This window comes from Leptosomus discolor, chromosome 4 (genome assembly GCF_034619465.1).
Source record: "Leptosomus discolor isolate bLepDis1 chromosome 4, bLepDis1.hap2, whole genome shotgun sequence".
NCBI lineage: Eukaryota > Metazoa > Chordata > Aves > Leptosomiformes > Leptosomidae > Leptosomus > Leptosomus discolor.
Genome location: NC_141394.1, coordinates 54971719 through 54993679, shown reverse-complemented (window position 1 = coordinate 54993679; position 21961 = coordinate 54971719). Strand labels below are relative to the sequence as shown.

General features: G+C 40.3%; 1 protein-coding gene across 4 annotated transcripts in view; it reads right to left on the bottom strand.

The window, feature by feature from the left end:
- Nucleotides 1-555: 555 nt before the first annotated feature.
- The window catches only part of GABRA4 (gamma-aminobutyric acid type A receptor subunit alpha4), a 39150-nt gene continuing 17744 nt past the window's right edge, over nucleotides 556-21961 (bottom strand). For 3 of the 4 annotated variants that reach the window (XM_086464456.1, XM_086464457.1, XM_086464455.1), the window contains 2 exons: nucleotides 20148-20407; nucleotides 556-1083 (listed from right to left, as the gene is read on the bottom strand). In XM_086464456.1, the coding sequence (XP_086320582.1) occupies nucleotides 556-1083; nucleotides 20148-20407 (788 nt within the window). Of the gene's footprint in view, nucleotides 1084-1278; nucleotides 1339-20147; nucleotides 20408-21961 lie in introns of all 4 variants that reach the window. The other variant, XM_086464454.1, reaches the window with a different exon arrangement.

The following is a 21961-nucleotide window of genomic DNA, read 5'->3' as shown; positions in this document are numbered from 1 at the left end:
TTCTGGAGTTGCACTCTCCCAGGCTGGACCTCCTTTTCTTTTTCCACTGTCCATTTTCTTCCCCCCATTCTGCCAATTTTAACCTAGCAGGGAAAGTCCTTTTCTAGCAAGCACTGACAAAATATTCAGGACATGGACCTTGCACTCAAAGAATGCAATGCTGTGTCCAGACAGCAGTGCTATGTGCCTCAGCGAGTTGTAATAATCAATGTGTGTATTCCTAGCAGTCAAGATGTGTTCCACTGCACAGCTGTGCACCTCTGCCTTGGATTTGTTTGGGGTGCATGTTCCTCCCAAAGGCAAGTTTTGTGTAGCCAGAGTAATCTGTCTGAAGAGACTGATGGTTCACTGCTAGCTGAAGGGAGGAAGACAAATCTGTTACCCATTACTCTGGTAGGAATTAACTAATTATCCCCAATAACTCCAGCCTTTACAACGGGAAAGTAGCACACAGCTTTTATAAATAAGAATTATTGATCTTTTTAAATAGTTTCAAAAGAAGAAACTCTGCATCAAATGTGAGTATAATTTAGGAACTACTACATAGCAGCAAAACTACATTAGACTTTCCGATTTTTCCATGGTATCCTTGGATAGATACACCACCCAGTAGACCATGTTAAATGCTCCGAAGGTAACAGGAAATAAAATGCGTGCATATTTGTCTATCTTACTCGTGCCAGAGTGGGAGGCAGGGGGAGCAGGTGGTGTGACAGCAGATGGCTTTGCACCTAATGTATTAGGTGTGGTGGTCTGAATCTGCTCCAGTCTAGATCCAAGCAAGCGCTGAATGGAAGGGGATCCAGCTGTGGCATGCTGGGATACAAATCCAGTTAAAATTGGGGTAGAAGGAGGAGCTGGAGGGGTAGATCTTGCAGAAGATAATGTCTCTGATGCATTGATGCGTGTGAAAGGGTTGGGACTTGATGCAGAAAGGGAGTGGGGTGTAATGTCAGAAGACCCCTGAGCTACAGAGGGAGGTTGGATAGAGCTGTGTCTTGTGTCAATTCGGCTCCCACCATCAGCTTCGGACTGTACTGTGGCATTCATTCTTTTCCTCACATTTGAATTGGCATCTGTACTCTGCAAAGTTAAAAAAAATACTAGTCATTCTTAAAATAAACACTTAAACAGAAGCAATGGAAACTTTACAATCAAGCACTATCAGAGTAATACTCAAAAATATACCAGTAGCTTGATCCTAAAGGACAAAGATACCACATGCTCATAAAAATAGATTTAATAGCATATACAGACATAAACAATAGTTCCTTTTACCTGTGGCTGGAATACCAGGGTGAACACACATGATGCATCACACTCCATGTGATGTGGTACCTATGTAAACTTAATACCATGAGGCTAAGGATTCTTGGGTTAAGAGTTGGGGTTTTTCCCAGTGCTCAAAACAAAATTCTCTGACGTTCACCCTGATGATATAAAAACTTTAGAGACACAACCTACCAGCCATGATGGTTTACTTCTGCTTTATATCCTCAGAAAAGTAACTACCATATATTAGGAACTCTAGTCTGTCTTCTAGAGTGGATGTTATTAAAATGCAAGTATTTACCAAACCAAGTTACCCGACTGCTGTTCTTTCAGAAATAAAGGCAGTGCTTTTTCACATCAACCACAGGCAATACATTCTCCTTCTAAATTGAACCAGTGAATAAATCAGTCTTTCACCAACTACTCCTTTCCATTATTTTAAGAAAAATGGTGAATTCTCCATCACTTGATGTCTTCAGGCAAGTCTGGCTGTCTTTCTGAAAGATATACTTAAGCCAAATAGTACTTATCAGGCTGCATGAGAAACTCATATACAGATAAGGAAGTACAGATGGGAAATCCAGTGGAGTTTAATATTTTACTGACTTTTGGGAGTGAGACTCAGGCTCTGTCTTTCTTCTCTGCATTTAAGGGAAAGCCTAACATCTCCTGAACCTCCTTCTGGAAGGGTACCTGAAGAACAGACTTTTGAACCTTCAGCCCTGCACCTAAAATATAATATAAAACATATTATATATAAAATATAAAAGAAAACATATATTATATTTTAGATACAATATGTGAATGTATTTTCTGCACTCACCACCTTCCAAGAGACAAAGATTTAATGGTAGGTAGGGTATGCATATTCAACAGCAGCAATACAGGTCTAAATACAGGCAGGACAAATCAATCACTTGTTATATACCAAAAATCACATGTTTTGCACCTCTCTGATGATACCATTCCCAAGCACTGCCCTGCAGCACATCTACTGTGCCTTTGGCTCTCCTTCCCTTCACTGCCAAATCTCACAGCACAAGGAAAAGCGAGAGAAAGTGGGCAGAGGTCTCTCTTCTCTCCTTCATGCAACGGCAATTCTCTTCAGCTAAGTGCCAGAGCAGTAACGGAGAACAACTCAGATGTTATTCAAGGTACTAGTACCTTGAGTAGTGGGAAGAGTGACAACCATGTCTGTCTGCTGCATCAGTTGTGATTAGCTGTTTTGCTCAAGGAAAGAGAGAAATGGGAGCTGAAAAAAAAATCTGAAAAAAGAATTTTAAAAAACCTTAAAAATCAAAAATCAAATCCCTTGACATCTCCAGTATTCCCATCATGGCCAGAATGCTGGCCCCAAATCCTGTTAATTACGGTACAAATCAGTCACTGGCAATACTGCTGGCCTAAATTTATCTGAAGCTGTCACAGCTATATGCCAGTTCATGGCTGATGTATTTGCCAGCTCATGGTTGATATATCAAAGAATCCCTCTTAGGTTTCACAGCTTTCCTTTCTGCATAGAAGTGTGTCAATGCCTTTTATTTGTTTTTCTGCATCTGCAATCCAAAGAAGCAGAGGACTGGAATAAACATCAGATGAAAACGGTATTTCCTGAAAAAACACTAATAGTACCTTTTGAAAGAGAAGCCTGAGTCACTCTTTGGGAAGTGCAGAAGTACATACAGGTGTGAAATTTGGATACTTTCACACTAGGGTCATCAATGACTGAGGAATAGTAAAGCAGCTTTCAAGACTGCTAAATTGAAATTATAAAGCACAATCAGAACAGGAGTGCATTTACGAGAAACTTTGTAATACCTGACGGAGTATTGCATGTCACTCGAAGGCTTGCAAAGCTAAGCAGATACAAGTCACCAGTGTTCACCATCCAAAACAATAGCTCTGTGCTATGGAGAAGCTCGCAGTAGAGCCATTGAGAGGAGGAGAGTTTTACCTTCTACATGCAGATGCTTGGACAACCTGGCTTTGCTCAAGTAAGGTTCTCCCATCATAAAGCCCTCAAGCAGTGCCTGGGGAGTAAAAGCCATCGGGCTGGGACAGAGCTTGCAAAGTAGATCTGCATTGGTACTAAGGCATGTCTCACTTCTCTCCTGCTCTCTGCCTACATTAGACCAGTAGCTTAGAGGTGGTGCTGCTGGAGAATAGAAGTACCACATCTTCAACCACTCCAAGTGCAACCATGAAAGAATGGTCCTAAGAGTAGAACAGAGAATTAAGTGCAATTCACAGAGGCACCATTTAACGCTCCTGCTCACTTGTACTATCACCTGTTTTCAATGACCACCTCAGTATCCTTCCTTTCTGAGCATCATCAACCACAGACACTGGTAAGACAGCCGGGCTCCTTCTCACATTCCAGTCACCTCCATTTCTTTTGTTGGAACTTGTTTCCATTTATACATTTGCGTAATACCTCCTCTTCCCCCCACTTCGGCTGTCATCTAAGCGACCAAATAAGAGCTGTTGCTATTTAATCCACTGCTCATGACCCATTACAGTGTTTATTCTAGAATAAAATTATCTATACTAGTTCAAATGGTCCAAATGTGTAACTGTTTAAAAGTCTACTGGGCATTCTCTTTCTTCTTGCCACTGATACACAAAATTTCCAGTACTTCAGGAACCTTAAGTTTAGACAGAAATGTAGTTTCCTCCTAAGTATTACAATGTACACATAAAGCCCAAATAGATCACACTGTAAGATATCACAACGTAGCACTACACAACAATCCTCAAAAATATGGGTACATTTCTTGTCAATTCTCTGGAAATCACCTTCCAAGCACTCAGATCATGTAAATTAGAAATGGAATTTCTAACATGTTCCACAGACAACATATCACTGAAACCTGGTTGTTCTTGCATAATATCACTGTTACAGTGTGTAGTCGCGTTCTTGAATTGAACCTTGTCCTTGAAACATACTGAAACAAGCACATTCCCTAGAAAGAGACGTTACAAAGGCAGGGGATTTGGCCACTGCTGGAGCAGCCTGTTGACCATTAATACTCACTCTAACAGTGCTGGGAGCAACTTCAATATTGGAGATAGAAAAACTTCTGGGTCAGTGCTTAGCTCCAATACATTATGTACTCAGAAGTCCTGTCTAAGGGGAACATATTCCAACTCCTGTCCTCAGTTGGTTTTGTGGAGTTGGCACACAGCAGCAAAACAAGAGGTGGGCAGCCTACCTCAGTGCTTCTTTTTTTAACATGGCAGCAGCATCATTCCCGCTGTGAATGGTGAGCACCCAGATCCGTGCCCTGTCAGAATGCACGCTCATTGCCAGGGTGGCCTTGCCAGCACATTGCCCACCACCTCCCCTCATATATCCCTTTCTTGCACTTGCCTTACTCAAGACTATATCATGACGACAGCTCATTCTCCTCCTTCAAAGCACTCAGGCGTGTCTCCTTTTTGATTTCTCCAGTTGAAAAGTTTCTAGTAAAAATTCTTGTTAACGGTTGGATACATATGACCCCTATGTATTCCTCTATTCAATGTTATTAAACTAAACTCATTTCTTCCTACATTATTCTATTCCTCTTCTCTACTGATGCCATCTCATAACTTTACATCATCCGAAGATCAGTGCCAATGTCACTAATAAAAATATTAAACAAGGCTGATTCCATGGCCAAAGCCTTAATGAACCAAATTCTGTTGACATCAGCAGAAGCCACGTTGCAAAACATAGTAAAATGCGACATTCAGTTTGTACTAAGCAAAACATTCCACAGACATTTCAGCTATGGTGCATACCTCTAGTAAAAGGATAGTCTGATAACGACAACCTGACCAACGTATGTAAAGTATTTGCTGCTCCCAAAATTATTTTAGTCTTTAAAAACAACAGCAAGAAACACAAACCTACTGCCTAGCAGTAGCTTTTGGTTTGGAGGCACTGTATTTGGTTTGTGTGGCAAGGTTTTGGCAGTGGGGGGAGGAGAATACGAGAAGCTGCAAGAAGTTTCCCCTATGTCCGATAGAGCCAATGCCAGCCGGCTCCAAAATGGACCCGCCACTGGCCAAGGCCAAGCCCAACAGTGATGGTGGTAGCGCCTCTGTGAAAATGTATTTAAGAAAGGGAGAAAGCTACTGCACAGCTGCAGCTGGAGAGGGGAGTGAGAACATGTGAGAGAAACACCTCTGCAGGCACCAAGGTCAATGAAGAAGGAAGGGGAGGAGGTGCTCCAAGCACCAGAGCAGCGATTCCCTTGCGGCCCAGTGAAGACCACAGTGAGTCAGGCTGTCCCCCTGCAGCCCACAGAGGTTTACAGGGGAGCAGATATCCACCTGCAGCCTGTGGAGGACCCCATACTGGAGCAGATGGATGCCCAAAGGAGGCTGGGACACCATGCGAAGCCCATGCTGGAGCAGGCTCCTGGCAGGACTTGTGGAGAGAAGAGCCCACACTGGAACAGGTTTGCTGGCAGAACTTGTGACCCCATGGGGGACCCACACTGGAGTAGTCCACTCCTGAACGACTGCACCCCATGGATGGGCCCCAGGCTGGAACAGTTCATGAAGAACCACCACCCATGGGAAGGACACGTTACAGAAGTTTATGGAGGACTGTCTCCTGTGAGAAGGACCCCACACTGGTGCAGGGGAAGAGTGTGAGGAGTCCTCCCCTGAGCAGGAAGAAGCAGAAACAATGTGTGATGAACTGACCACAATCCCATTCCCTGTCCTCCTGTGCTGCTGGTGGGGAGGAACTAAAGAAAATCAGGAGTAAAGTTAAGCCCGGGAAGAAAGGAGGGGTAGGGGGAAGGTGTTTTTAAGATTTGGTTCTATTTCTCATAATCCTGCTCTGATTTGATTGGTAATAAATTAAACTAATTTTCCCCATGTCAAGTCTGTTTTGCCTGTGACAGTGATTGGTGTGTGATCTCCCTGTCCTTATCTTGACCCACAAGCCTTTTGTTATATTTTCCCTCCCCTGTTTAGTTGAGGAGGCAGAGAGATAGAGCAGCCTTGGTGGGCATCAAACATCCAGCGAAGGTCAGCCCACAACAGGCACAAAACCAAGAAACACAACATGAAAATCAAATGGAAGCCAAATTAAAATGCAGCGCAAGAAATGAAGGGATTATCCAAGTAAAGATTCCTTTCTGAGGGCAAGTCAGGAAACCACTCAATTATCCTGAGCCAACAAAGAGCTGCTGTGCTAGTCCAGATGGGGCTCCACAGGAAATACTGAGTCCACATTTTTTACATTCTCACTCTAGATTAAGAAAGGATCTGATTTTTCTGGAGGCATTTCAGTGAGATTTTTGGGAGACACTTAAAACGGTGTAGCTCGGCAATGCAAAATGGGAGCCTGGAAGCTACCATAAAATGCGGTATATTACAGCCTGCAATGCCAGTCTTAATACATTTCATAAAGATTGCCTTTCTATAAACACAGCAACTTGCTGCTTACATAAATGATGCCTTACCCTTCCTTTGAAATAGCCTATCGTTCTGACTTGGTCCAGCCAACTCCACACTTCGCAACCACCACCAAACCAGAAGTAGTAAGCACTTTCCTTTGCTGTATTGCTCCTTCAAGAGGAAACCTTGTTGCTATTGATCCTGTCAAGAGAATCCACCCTCTGATAGTTAACTGACCGAAACACTATGGATGAGAGTTTCAAAATCCTGGGTGATCTGACAGCACAATTCCTGCCCGTGCATAGAAAAAAGTTTTGAAGAGCTCTGATAATAATCTCAAAATATGTATTTTGTTACATGTAGGACATCTTCATTGGATAAAGCTCCGCGGCTAGCTGCGACATGTTAATGCCAAGAATCTACAACACCAATCTCCTATTTGATTTTCAACTCTATTTATTTTTAACAGCCAAGACTCACAACAGTTAAAGCTAAGTTTCAGCCTCTGACTTCAAACATTTATCACCAAGACTGATTTAGGGACAGGTACAACACGCCAGAGGTAGATAGGTGACTGCACTAACAAAGCCAAGGAATTGACCAAAGATAGGGAAATGCAGACTCCAGTCTTTCTCAGAAAAGATTGATAATCACTCCTCCTTTCTATCCAAATTAATATTTCATTAGTCCATACAATTAAAACAAACAAACAAACAAACAAAAAACCCAAGAGAGTTAGAAAGCTCCCATCCTATGCATAAGCATACCAGCATACATTACTAGGCAGGTGGAGGGCCGTAGGATAGGACAGGAGGTTCAAATTCTGTCAGACAAATTCTGTCATACAGCAAGCAGTATGCAAAAAGCTTTTGAAATATTTACTGTATTAAAAAGCATAGAGATCTTGCTTTAATTTTAAGCATCACATGCTATTTTGCATGGTTTTTATCTTTAAAAGAACTGAAGTGGCGAACGATACATTCAGTACAAATTCTTCCTATGTAAAAAGTCCTGATCTAAGATGTCTTTTTGCTAGTCCCAAAGCAGAAAGTTCATTTTATTTGGCATGAAGATAGGGTAACTAAACCAACCTCCCTCAAGGCATGTGTAAAATGTGGTAATTACTGCTGTATCCTTCCCTTGACAAGTGGATTCACATGCAATTGAGCATGAATAATACAATGAACAACGCTGTTAGCACACTTGAGCATAAATCTATACAATTTATTGTTAAACACTGTGGCAGATTCATGGAGCAAGTTTGATGGTCAGCTTCTATGATAGAATGTATAAAAAAAAAAACCTACAACAAACCTATTACCAAAAATTAATTCATAGATCATTTGCTTTTCCATTTAAGCTCAACTTTGATGGATACTGCTGTTTACTACTGCACTAAAATGATGCGCAAATATGAGTCAATCTAAACTCTTCAATATTTAACAAGGTTTGCACACTATAAACAGCTGCTCACATAATGTGGAAATTCTGAAACTTTCTCTAAGCCTACATAAGCCTTGACTTGAGCCAAAAAAATAAAGTACTGGATTGTTTTGTATGTATTACCAGTTTTTGACAAGCAAGCCAATTTTGCACTTCAACGAAGTCAAGATTGCAAATTTAGCATGAACTAAAGTAGCGTGCAGCAGCTGAGCTGAGATTCACGGGAAGGGGATCATCAGCACAGCAATATACAATACTGAACTGACAAACTTAGACATCTTGTTACAGAACAAAGAGAGCGGGTAACAACCACAGCAAGTATTCCCTATGATAAGGCCAACCTAGAACCTTGTAAAACAAAAAAGAACATTGTTTAGAAGTCACATACCAAGTCCTGGGGAGAATACAGCAATGATAAAAGTGATTACAAGGGCATCAGGCAACTTTATCCTTAGGACTGTATTTAAGAACATAAGCACCGAGAACACTGCAAGCTGTGAGAAATTCTTGTGTTGGTACAGCACTTTACAGTTAGCTCCTTCATACAACTCAAGAGCACCTTCCTATAGCCTGTTAGCGTTCTACATAGCAGCTTTAAATCAGTCTCTGCAATTTTAAATTGTTTCTTAGTTTGTATGATGGATACATCCTGTTGTGATGTGAATACAAAATAAGCAGTTCCTACTGCCTCAGCTAACAGAAAATCAGTAGTACTCAGTGCCAAAATTCCCCTTCATAGGCCCTCTGGCCACTAGGAAGCACAGCCACCATCAACTCTGATAAACAGGTACACATTAAGACTAAAGCTATGTATTTGCAACATAATTCAGAGTTAGTCTTCTAATCTGCCTCAGCATTCTTCGGAAAATAGTTGAGCAGCCCTCGGGTTGGATATATAGACACTTCAGAAGACCTGTGTCAGCCTCATCCTAGGACAGACCTTCACAGCAACATTATGCAAGGTCACAGGGCTGCTTTTGCACCATTTGTTTACTTAAACAGAGTTCATTGCTGCAGGTTAATACATTTTTTAGATCCGTAGCAGATCTTTTACACGGAATATCACTAAAGTAGCCTCTGTCCCAGAGAGAGATACAGTACAATATTTAAAGCAGTAGCTTCTATTTTCTCAGGGACAAATTCACAGCAGAATTTACAAGTCACAACGGCACCATCTGGTACCAGTCCTAGCAGAGGAGAGCTAACACTTCCACATCCAGCATGCAGCTGTAAAAGCTGGAGACAAATGCCCTGGGTAGGATCACAACTGAAATTACATGCCTTTGCAGAAACATCCATCCAACTGCACCCAATGCTTTCAGCTCTGAGCTCTTACCTGAAGCTTGATAGCTAAGTCGCAGTAAAAAGACACTCACAAAAAGACTCTGTCTACCTCTATGGTAACCCAGCAACTAGGATGGGAACACAGGTTTGGTGACAAGAGACCTTTTCTTAAATCTGCCCTGACTGTCACAAGGCTATCAACACAGGCTTCCAACATCTCAAGTGCTTCCCCACCAGGCTACTGGATACTCTAGGACAAGTGGTCCTGATTCCTTGTTATAGATGTGGCATACTGTACACTTCAATCTCACTCTCCTGTTGCAGTGCATGCACAGGGAAACTGGCTCCAGAATCAGTTCCTCTCCTTCTCCCTGGCACCATCTAAACTATTTAACATAGCAAGAGAGGATTCAATAGGAACTTAACATCCTGTGGACTACCTAGCAGTCTGGTTACTAATACAATTCTCCAAGACAGAAGGGGCAGGACTCAAACCTTCTCAGACTCCCACATGGGGTTTGTGGGAGGCTGTATCTAATAGGCATGCTGGCCATTCAGATGAAACAGAATAGGCATTTTTCCACCTAAGATGCATGGCAAACACACTGGAAGCAGCAAGTCAGTCCTGTACATGCCTACCCAGGGAAATTCAGTAATTAAGACTTTTAGGTGCCTTGTCACCATTTTGGATACTTAATCTCCCTAAGTAAAAAACAAACAAACAACATAAAAAACCCACACCAAAACCAACAAAAACAAACAAACAAAAAACCATGAAAAAAACCAAAACCACAAAACACAAAAAACAACCAAAAAAACCAAACCAACCCTGAAACCCTGAAAAGGGTACTACAATCAAAGTAGTTTTAAATTTGCACAGAATTTTGTTTATTAGAATAATCAAGCATATAACAAAGAGTTGTTACTATAATGAAATGAAAAGTGAACAGTAAATAAACATCTTTAGACCTTGCTGTTAATTTTGCAAGACTAAGATTAGAGGCTTCCATGACAGTACTATTAAAACCCCAATGAGACATAGGTAATTTAATATATAAGAAGGTCAGTCATGTGCTATATGAAAGCATAGGTTTCCCAAATCGGGATATCTCAATTAATTCAAACAAAAACTCATGCAAAAAATTGGAAGGCTTAAAGCAACCAAAAGTCTGGCATTACTTACTGTTTAATTGCAACATGAAAATTGTTTGTGTGGTAATTTAGTAATATTTTCCTATTAAACTCTGCCATAGTGTTTTTTATCCTTACCATTCCTCCCCAAGAAAACAGTCTGTTCTTTTGGGAGGACATTATAAAGTGTGCCAAATTCACACCATTTGACATTTACCAGGGAAGTAGCATGTTGTCATCAGCATAAATAATGCTGCTTGTCCCAAATCCCACTGAGTCACCATATTGCCATGCTGCTAGCAAATGCACAGCTTGGAGAAGAAATCTACCATGTTTTACTATTATGTTGTAGAGCCAGTCAATCAAAATTTTACTGGAATAGTACTAGGGTTTTTGTTTTGCCTTACAGAGCCCTGGAATATGACCAAGTAAGAGCTCCACCTGCAACAAAATACAATGAATTCTAGTCCATAGCTTTAGCACTGCAAAGAGCAATGCAGATTATTTGGAGAGGAAAAAGTGAGAGGAGATAAGCTATCAGAGCCAGTCCATGCTGCTCATTTTGTGATCCGAATCATGTGATGGGAGGGGAGGAGATGTAAGTAGAGCACTCCATTTTATGTTCCACCATTAGACAGGCCTAAGAGTGCACAATGTGGAAGAAAAGTAAATTCAAGGTTATCAAAAAGACATAAATTAGAAGAACCTTTTTTTCAGAAAATGGATGCCAAATTTATGCCAAATAAACGCATCCATCTGTATGGTGCTTAAGAGTCATAGACATGCATATATATATATATATATATGTATGTATGTATGTATGCATATATAAGTATGCATGTCTATGGTTCTTAAGCATTGGTATGCACAAGTCTTAAAGATTTTATTTATATCATGACAAAAACGAAAGAACTGAAAACATAACTACAAGGGGGGGGATAAATCTATTAGAATAGGTCATGTGCTAACCAACTGTGGTGGAAGGAAGAAGAACAGCTGATTAGGGACCAAAGACCTTCATTATTTTCTATATCTTTCAATTTCTGGTGACCTTAAAGCTACAATTAAAATTGCTTCAGTAGTTTGCCGAAAATGCCTTAAACACTCATTGCCTCATAGATTTTCCCAAGCCTCTCAACATTTATTTCTTCTGAAATTCTTCTTCCCAATGAAGTCGGCTAGATATCTCACACCTAGTTGTGAAACAAAATTGCAATTTGGTGTCATTGGCTTCACCAGTATTGAAAACTCTTTGTGGAGGGGAAACAAAATTGAAATTTAAATATAAATACAGAAAAAGGTTTAAGCAGAAAATGTGAAGAGCCTTGTGTTCAAAGGCATCATTTCATATTAATCATCATAGGGAAAACTATAAACTCCCTGACAATTTGCATTATAAGGGATGCTGAACAATCTGAAAATCTTCCCCCTGTCATCATTCAGGTTTGTTCTCACTTGGTGTTTCTGAAACACTACCACATATTTTTTGAGTACATAATGTTTGCCTCTACAAAAAATAGAAAAAGGAAAAAAATTGCAATTAGATCAATATAAGACCTATCTTAATGCCTGCAACTGATATTAGCATGAAAATAACTTTTATTATTAAACAGGAACATGTATTGTTTATTCTAATGATGAAACCATAAGGAATATTTTTTTGGGAGCATGGTGGGGTTTTTTTCCAGTAGATCAGAACAATGACAGAGAAAGGCATTTAAGCATATTTTTAGAATTAAAAACAATGGGGTTTAGTATTTTCTAGAATGACCACCTGAAAGATTGACATTACTGAGCTATGCTTTGGTTTCCAAAATAAAAGCCCTATCCTAATACCATTTAAATTAAGTCTTCCAGCAACTACAGCAAATACTGTCAGGTATTTGAGCATCAGATGAATAACAGCTGAGCATATCCCTCATATTCCCTTGCCTGCTATTGCAGTAATTCATTATAATACTTACAGAAAATTGAAGAGTGAGCAATTACTGCATTTCCTAGTAAGGGCTGGAGAAGATAGCATTCCAGCAGGGGTTTTTCTTTAGTTACACATCAGGTGTTGAAATGAAACTCCTAGGTTTTTTGTGCTTATTTAAAAAAACCCACCCAAAATAAACAAATGGAAAAAAAAAAAAACAACCCCACAAACAAAAAATGTTTCCAATATCAACAAGAAAAAAACCCTCATTCTCCAACTTTGAATTCCAACACTTTTATCACCACACAGCCATTTTACCTTCATTGTAACTGAATTCTGGAATTCAGTGGAGCTTACATCACAGTTAAGTTGGGTCAGAATCCAGCTCCAAACCTAATACTATGTTGCATACTTCCAGTAATTGCTTACTTTGCAGCAGACAAAAGTTTCTACTTCCAGAGTAAATTTATTCCACAACTCAACCATGTGAAAGGTTCTTGGAAGGAGACATTTTTTTTTAATATAGCGATCTAATTTGTGCTATTTAGAAAGACATATTATGTGAAATACTAAGAAAACAATTTTAAATTGTACACCTCACATTTGTGCCCCAATTACATTATTTGAGCACATGTTTAGCTTTATACATTGCAAGTAGTGCCAGTTGCTGGGTAGGACTAGCAAAACAAGTAAAAAAACAACAACAAAAACCCAAACAAAACCAAAGAAGCAATCAAAAAAAAAAGGGGGGGGAGGGGGGGGGGAGGGGCAAAATCCACAAAACATTGTACCTGAGCATTACAGCTAATCAAATATTTTAAGAACCATTTTGTTTCTATTCTATCTTCAGGTACCCAAATATTCAAAGTTCCCACTAAGACACTGCAGCCTTACCCCACATAGTCATTCTCTCTTATCTTTCAAATAGCATTTAGTACAAAATGTATTATGACTGTAAATCATCAACAGTAAAAATATTGACTAATGAAACTAGAGCAACAGAAAATTGTTGAAATGTCAAAGAAACTATTCACATGGCACGGCAGTCTCCCTTCTCCCTTTGTATGGTCCTATCCTTATATTTGCATTAACTCTGTGCATTTCTTGAGCCTGAAGTCCTTCATTAGAATCCGAGTTTCAAATGCCACTGCCCTAAACAAACCCAAACCATAACACCATAGGCAGTGGAGAAGTAGTTAAGCAGCAAAAAACGATTACTATATTTAAAAACTGAAATGCCTTTCCAACTGCAGGACTATTCAAACTCACCTAGAGGAGGTAGGCTATGCATCCACATAAAGAGTTCAGTAAACAGACCATCACCTTGTGGTCGAAGTACCACCATTAAGATCTAGCTGCTCTTCAGATAACCCATTCCACATATGAGGGAATTAGGTTCAGCTCCACTTCTCTATTTGCTGGGACAGGGGAAGCTATTTTTCTACTAATCCAAGGAAGAAGCAAAGAAATTAAGTGGTACTTACTCTAGATCTGGTACATTTTATGCACCTCTCCGTTACAGAATATGTCTACATATTCAAAAAGAAGTTTTGGTTTAAAAGCTAGTATTTCCACTTTCACTTAAGCGTCTAGGCCTTAGACACAAGAGTGTATCTGCTGCTGTTTCAGCATTTATCAACTCTGGCAATTAAGAATAAAAAGCTAGCACACACATGCACTGAAAAAAGAAGTATCCAGCCTATGGCCTCTGGATTGTACTCAGCCCATCAGAACAATTTATCTGGCCCAATCCTTGCTCTGGAAGGCATGAGACAGGGCACAGAGCTGGGCACGAGCCAGATGAATTGCTCTAGATGTCTGTTCACCAAAAGCTGCCAAACGATCCCCACTTTTCTCCCACCCTGCATCGTGTAACTTGAGCTGTGTACATCATATGACATCATATCACAGAAAATACATCTGAATCGCATGAAAGCACATACGCAGGTTGCCCACATGGCAATGTTTCTTGTAAACTTGTCAGGTACATGCCAGTCACCTATCAGCCCTGCAGGGATGCTCCTATTAAGGAGAGGAGTGTGCATTGTGGTGGTTTGACCCTGGCTGGATGCCAGGTGCCCACCAAAGCCACTCTGTCACTCTCCCCCTCCTCAACTGGACAGGGTAGAGAAAAATATAACAGGCTTGTGGGGTTGAGATAAGGACAGGGAGATCACTCAGCATTTACCGTCACGGGCAAAACAGACTCGACTTGGGAAAAAATGTAATTACCAATCAACTCAGAGAGGAGTAGTGAGAAATAAAACCATATCTTAAAACACCTTCCTCCCACCCCTCCCTTCTTTCCCAGGCTTAACTTTGTTCCCAATTTCTCTCCCTCCTCCCCCCGAGTGGCGCAGGGGGACAGGGAATGGGGGTTTAGGACAGGGAATGGGGGTTGGGGTCAGTTCATCACACTGTTGTTTCTGCTGCTTCTTCCTCCTCAGGGGGAGGACTACTCACATACTTCTCCTGCTCCAATGTGGGGTCCCTCTCATGGGAGACAGCCCTTCGTGACTTCTCCAGTGTCCTTCCCATGGGCTACAGTCCTTCATGAACTGCTCCAATGTGGGTCTCCTTCATGGGGTGCAGTCCTTCAGGAACCAACTGCTCCAGTGTGGGCCCCTCCATGGGGTCACCAGCAGCAAACCTGCTCCAGCATGGGCTTCCCTCTCTCCACAGGCCACAGGTCCTGCCAGGAGCCTGCTCCAGTGCAGGCTTCCCACGGGGTCACAGCTTCCTTCAGGTATCCACCTACTCTGGCGTGGGGGCCCTCCATGGGGTGTAGGCAGTCACCTGCTCCACTGCCCACAGGCTGCAGGGGGACAGCCTGCCTCACCATGGTCTTCACCACAGGCCACAGGGGAATCACTGCTCCGGCGCCTGGAGCACCTCCTTCCCCTCCTTCTTCACTGAAAAAACAGGAATGTTTCTCTCACATATTCTCACTCCTCTCTCACTGCAATTACTGCTGCCCAACAACTTTTTTTTTCCTCTCTTAAACATGTTATCACAGAGGCGCAACCACCATTGCTGATTGGCTCGGCCTTGGCCAGCAGCGGGTCTGTCTTAAAGCCAGCTGTCATTGGCTGTATCTGACATAGGGGAAACTTCTATCAGCTTCTCACAGAAGCCACCCCTGTAATGCTCCCCGCTACCAAAACCTTGCCACGCAGACCCGTTAGACGCAGCTACGTGGCAGTGAAGAGCTTGACCATTGAGTTCCTCCATTAGATGCTACGGGGCTTACTCAAGCCAACACGACACTTAACTGTCTTCAGAAAAGAAGAAGAAAGTTCGAGAGTTACAATCTACTTGTGACAGAGTTTGAAGAAATTATTTAATTCAAAAGGTTCGTTTGAGTTTGATGTGTTTTTTTCCAAGTTTTACACTCTCAACAAACACCCGAGGTTGAAGCTCGTGTTAACAGTGTTTAGGAGCCTATTTTTTGAAGACTATTTTTCAGTAGCATTCTTCATCTCCAAAATTGGGTAGGTCTTTAAAAATAAACTTCATAGGAATACAGTGAAAAGGAAATATGCAGAAGCATAAAAATAGACTCAGGAGTCCAATAACAAACTATAAATCATTCATTTCCATCACACGCTGTCTTGCAACATTTCTGCTTTTACTAAAGAAAGGAGTTCAGAACATTTAGGGACAGGTTCATTCCTTCTAACCTGAAAGCATTTTAACTTGCTCACAAGACAAGGAAATCACAGGAGACAAACCACAGTGTAAGTATCTGTCTTGGCTTAGACAGACTCCAGTACTATATCACTGTGCCTGACAGAAGGGATGAGTGAGGCTGTCCCAAGTCCCTTGTGAACTCAAGGCAGATCTCGAACAAGCTTGGGAACTACTCATGGGATGACTATGGCAGAACTGCACTCCTCCTTAGAGAAATACATGAAGTTTGTATCAGAAAGTTATAGGCAACAAGAAGAAAGAGTTGAAATAGGGTGAGGAGGGGAAGAAGGGTAAAAAGAGGTCGAATAATACCATGGCTAAAACCAAATCAAGTGATAGAGGAGCACACACTGCATCTGCAGGCACTACATGCTCACTCCTGCCACTCCCAGTCCAGTAAATCAGCTTGACACCAGGATTTTTCTTTGGAATGAACACAGTTCAGATTACTTATCTAGCCTCTGAAATTCATTTAACACTTACTATAATCAATATATTGATCAGTCACACCCATTGTGTGGCTTCAAAAAAGTGAATGTAATTACACAAGAGAATAACTTAGAAAAGCATATAGTCCACGTTTGCTACAGTAAAAATGTATTCGTTGTGGTGAAGAAATACATAATATGAATAAACACATCCCAAATAATTTGATTATAATGATAGAAGTTGCCTTTGATCCAAGAAAACTGGAAAAGTGTTTTTGACTGGAAAGAAAAAAACAACCCACCACCAAGAATTCTAATTAGCATGAGTAATATATGAACTGATTCAAGATAGAAAACACACTTTAATTCTATGGTCAGAAACTGGTTAAACACATACCTGCCAAAAAAGGACTTCCAATTATGTGCAATTTTATCTTTACTATTAATATGCCTAATTTCTAGTACTATCAGATAGTAAAATCCTCGTGTTCTACAGTTTCATGGCCCAACTTGCTCCCTCCTAGAACCCCTCTAGGACAATCCCACCACTTCACTGGAGAAAAAATAAATTAATTAAAAAAAAATTAATTGCATCTAACCATCCAGTGAATAATGCAGAATCAACAGCCCATAAAAGTGAAACCCTCTTTTAAAAGAATAGTATCACCTTGTTTATTTTCCTTAACAGCCTCAATTGCTTTGAATTTTTCTTGTTTTCAAGGGACCTATACAGATGGAACCTTCAACTATGAACAGCCACCAATATGCCATTTCAAGGCAGGCAAAAGTACAGGGCTAACAGGCATAAGAGAGTGATCTCCCCCTCCAATTAGTAGAAGATCCAAAGCAGGTTGCAAATGGTGAGATACATACCAGAAAGAACTGTAGGATTTAGGTATTCAGGTATCTTCTTTCCCAATTTACACACACTTCTTCCTTGGGCTAAGTGAAAGTTTTTAATTTTGGGACACCGGCAGATTTACCAGATTAGGCAAAGTTTGTTTGAAAAAAGTTTCAAGTTTAAAATAAAAATTTTCCTTGACCTCTGACAATCATATTGCTAACAACAGAATTTCTAGCACAATGGTGGCAATGTAGTACAGACTTTTTTTAAACACTAACTAGGTTAAGGAATCAAAGCCTATCATTTAGCTATGGAGATGAAACATGTAGTCCTTATGTTAAGAAACAATGCTTACAGATTACGTGCTACAGTCAGGCTATTGTCCTGCATTCTTTGTGCACCACCATCTCACAGGAAGGCTGAGATTCTACTGTCTTCAGTAAATCAGCACTGATTAGACAGCATATGTGCAGAAAAAAATATACCAGATTCCTAATAAGGTATCAGAAAAGTCTAGATTAGCCTTTTATAAGCAAAACTAAAAATTTTAAGGAGAGGACTATATTACATGTCAGGTTGGAAAGCAGAGTCTAACAGCCATATTAGCTCCTGTTCTGCACAGCAGGAGACCAGAAGAGAAGTCACCCTGTAGTCATGGAAAGGACTGAGCAATAGCTAAGCCCTTACAACAGTACCTGTGGGCTCACCCTGTACGCCTGTCATGGAAGAGCAAAGACTCAAGTCTTAGCATAGGCATAATTGGAGAAAACGCTATAAAAAATAGCAGTTCAAGGTACAATCAACATTATCACTCACTCACATACTCGTAACATTAACGCGTAACCCTTCAAAAAAGCAGATTGCTCCCTTGAGTGCTTTCAAAATCCCCAAACCTGAAAGCACACTACCACATTTATCACAGAGGTATTAATGAAGCAGTGGAATAGAACTGTTCACATCTCATTTTACCTAGCTTTTGAATTAGGTGAAGTTGTGTGTTCTCTGTTGTTGCTGTCGGTAAAAAGAAAAGACAGGAAAAAAAAAAAAAAAACAGAAAGAGAAGTTTCTCCAAAACACGTGTAAATAGCTAGGCATGATACCAGACTGACTTACAGCAATTCTGACCATGAATCAAAAGAATTTTGTTAAGCCTTCATCATTGCTACCTGAGAAAGCTTTCCTTTTGTTTTAATCAAATCTGATAAAGAAATCTAGGAGGAAACCATTCTTAGATAATTTATTTTCATATGGACCCAAGCAAAACCTGACTATCATCAAAAGCAGTATTTATTAACATTCCCCAGGAGTGCCTACAATACTATACTAAACTGCATGCTGTACAATCAAGAAGCTTAGCATAAACTAATGGCACTATTACCTCTATGTACAAGGCGAACTACATGCTACTATAAACATACTTTTTCTTGTTCCCATCTCTTACTAGCAGCCAGTGGAGTGATGAGTAACAAACATTTCAGGAGCACATCTATTCTTTTAAGTAAAAATGGGAGCTACAGATCAACACAGCCAGCAGACTGAAAACAGTAATGATCTACAGTAGAAAAGCAAAGAAGAGGAAGAAAAATGGAAGTGGGTGGACAGCAGCTGAGCAGCGATAGCAAATGGAAGGGGTGGGAAGGCAAAAAGAGCACATGAATAGCAAAGGAGACAAATGAGATGTGAAAAGAGAAGACAAAATTACTAAGAGTTAGTCTAAAACAGTGGTTCTTAAATCATGGCTCAGCCAAAGGAAATTACAAAGTCAGCCTGACAGGAAGAGTAAATTACAATGCTGCTGTCAGCATCTTCTTGAGTGGTGTTGTCAACAGTCAGCCATGGCTGGGAATTACTGGCCTAATGCATGGCCGGTGCAAGTGCTGTGATGACTTTGTAACCTAGGTGTCTCATGAACAGAAGGAGTGATGCAGCAGAGAGCAAGCGTATGGGAATGAGAAAAGGGAGGAAAGGAGAATCAATGGTGAGCTCAACTGGAAATGAGATTGAGCCTTTATTAACAGGTCCGCACACTAAGATAGCTACCACACAAGTCACACTTAATCCAAAGCACTATGAAAGCTGGAAAGTGTTTTGTTAAACAGAGCCCCCAAAAATTTTCAGGAGTTGAGGGGAGCTCCGGTGCAAAGATATGCAAATTACATAAAAATGAAATCTACAGTGGACACAAAGGTTTCATCCAGCATGCATCAAAAATTCCTGAAATTGTAACTAATGAAGAAATAAAAATCTAGATAGGCAATACATGCAATGAAAGGAGAACTGTAATGCCTAGGGAAGTGTTGCAAGGTACAACGGCAATGCATTAGCTTATTTTAATTCATTAAAGACATTAGCCATATAAGATAACATGCTGCCCTTATAATCTGTAATACCTTGGTCTGGACAATCAGTCCAATCAGAATCAATGCGCATAGTGAAAGTAAGTTTCTTAAAGATACCTATCCTAACCTACCTTCACCAAAACACAACTAAACATAGAAGACACTGCAAGTATGGTTGGACACAACCTCCTGCTCTCCCTTGGGTTAATCCAATAATGCAGGTAAGAATTAAATCACATTTTACATGTTTTTATCATTGAATATAGTGTAGCATTAGCCTTACATTAGGCTGACTTACACTGCACCAACTAGCACATAGAGAACCTGGGAGGAAGTCAAAGGCCTGGTTTTACTGAGAAACATTACCAAAAAGAAAATGTTTGTGTAATCTGAAAACGTACCATGAGTATCTCCTCTGTACTTCTTTCTCTTTGTACTGGAGCAACCGGAAATTCAAGAAGGGATTTTACCGTCTTCCTTTTGGCCTTTTCCATTTGAATATTAGTAAAATAGTTGACAGCAGCAAACTCAATGAGAGCAGAGAACACAAAAGCAAAGCAGACTGCTATGAACCAGTCCATGGCAGTAGCATAGGATACTTTTGGCAGCGAATGTCTTGCACTGATGCTCAGTGTCGTCATTGTCAACACTGTCGTTATTCCTTCAAAGAAACAAAGCAAAACATTACTGAATCCAAGTAAAACAAAGTGAGAATACGCAAGCGGCTTAAACAAAGAATTTTAAATCACTTAGGAGCCTTTCTATGTTGCTTGTGAATAGAGCATTACATCTACTTCATGGCAACCATCATATATCTATGAGCAGCTATGCACACAGAACAGTTAACCAGTTTTTAAAGGAGGCATGGAAAGCCATGACCATGACCAAGCACACCACCCACAGTTCACATGAAGAAAACATGGAAGCCTTAATTTCACATTTTTTTCACTTCAAGTTCAGTAGAACTTCTTACAACAATTAGTTTCTAAATATTTGAACATAATTTAAGTTGTTAAATAGGGGAGTGCTCCTCAGACTGCCACAAAAACAAGTAATGGGTTCAGAATGCCACTTATTAGTCTGTGCTTGTTTGTCTGATCCTCCTCGTAATCCAGGTGCCATTAAGTCATGGCAAATTACCTTTGTGCTAAGGAAAACTAGAATATTATGTTAACAACTCTATTAATTAAGAAACCATCACCTTATCTTTTAAACCCTTCTGCTACTAGTCAACCGATAAAATTTAATTAGAATTTCATCTTCTGAAAGAGCAACTTTTTAATTAAAGTCTACAAGCATGAACATTGAACTCAAAATATGACCACTTCATGGTAATACTTCAAATACAAATCCATGCTGTATAAAACGAAGGCATGGGGTGGTCTTTGCTTTTTCATCCAAAATATTCCGTATCATACAAATGTAAAATACCGAGTATATAGTGAACACTCTGTAAGTCCTACCATGATGACCTCAAGGAAGACTGACTACAAATGGAGATGTGTTTACTCTTATGAAAAGAACACTGTACCCATTTTAATTCAAGATTAAATGCATAAGCTTAATAGAATTCAAAATAATTAAGAGCATGTTTTCCAACAGCATCCTCACATCCCCTATTCCCTAAATGGTGGCGTTCCATCTGGGTAATCTGATATGAAAAAGCTTCGCCTAGACACTGCCACACAGAGAACTGGGCACAACAAATTTTTTCTTCTTCCTATTGAAGAAGAAAAAAAAGAATAATAGCCAGTTTATGAAAGCACAAACAACAGTTCAGAGCAAACTCAGCAGGATAGAAACACAGGTGCAAGCTCACAAAACCTTCTTCAGTGGGAAGGTGTTGAAAAACATACCAGTGAAAATGTTTAAGTCTGAGAAAAGAAAAACTTATGGAAAGTTATTTTTTTCCTGGAAGAGACCTGTCCCTGCTTAGCCCTATTCTTCCTGATTCTACCTTTGTCCACTTCAAGCAAATAGTTTGTCTGAACTGCCTTTCTAAAGATGTTTGTATACTAGATGTAAGAATAGAGGGAAGAGATATCAATGAGCAGCCATTCCTCAAACAAAAGGAGGAGAGGGGAGGCCATGACAGTATTATAGTTTACTGCCAGAGTCTTTGTATCAGATTTCCCCCTATTAAATCATTCTTCTCAGAGACTTGCAGTTGACACTGCAACTGCCCTTGGATATGTGCCATAGGGATTTACGGGGT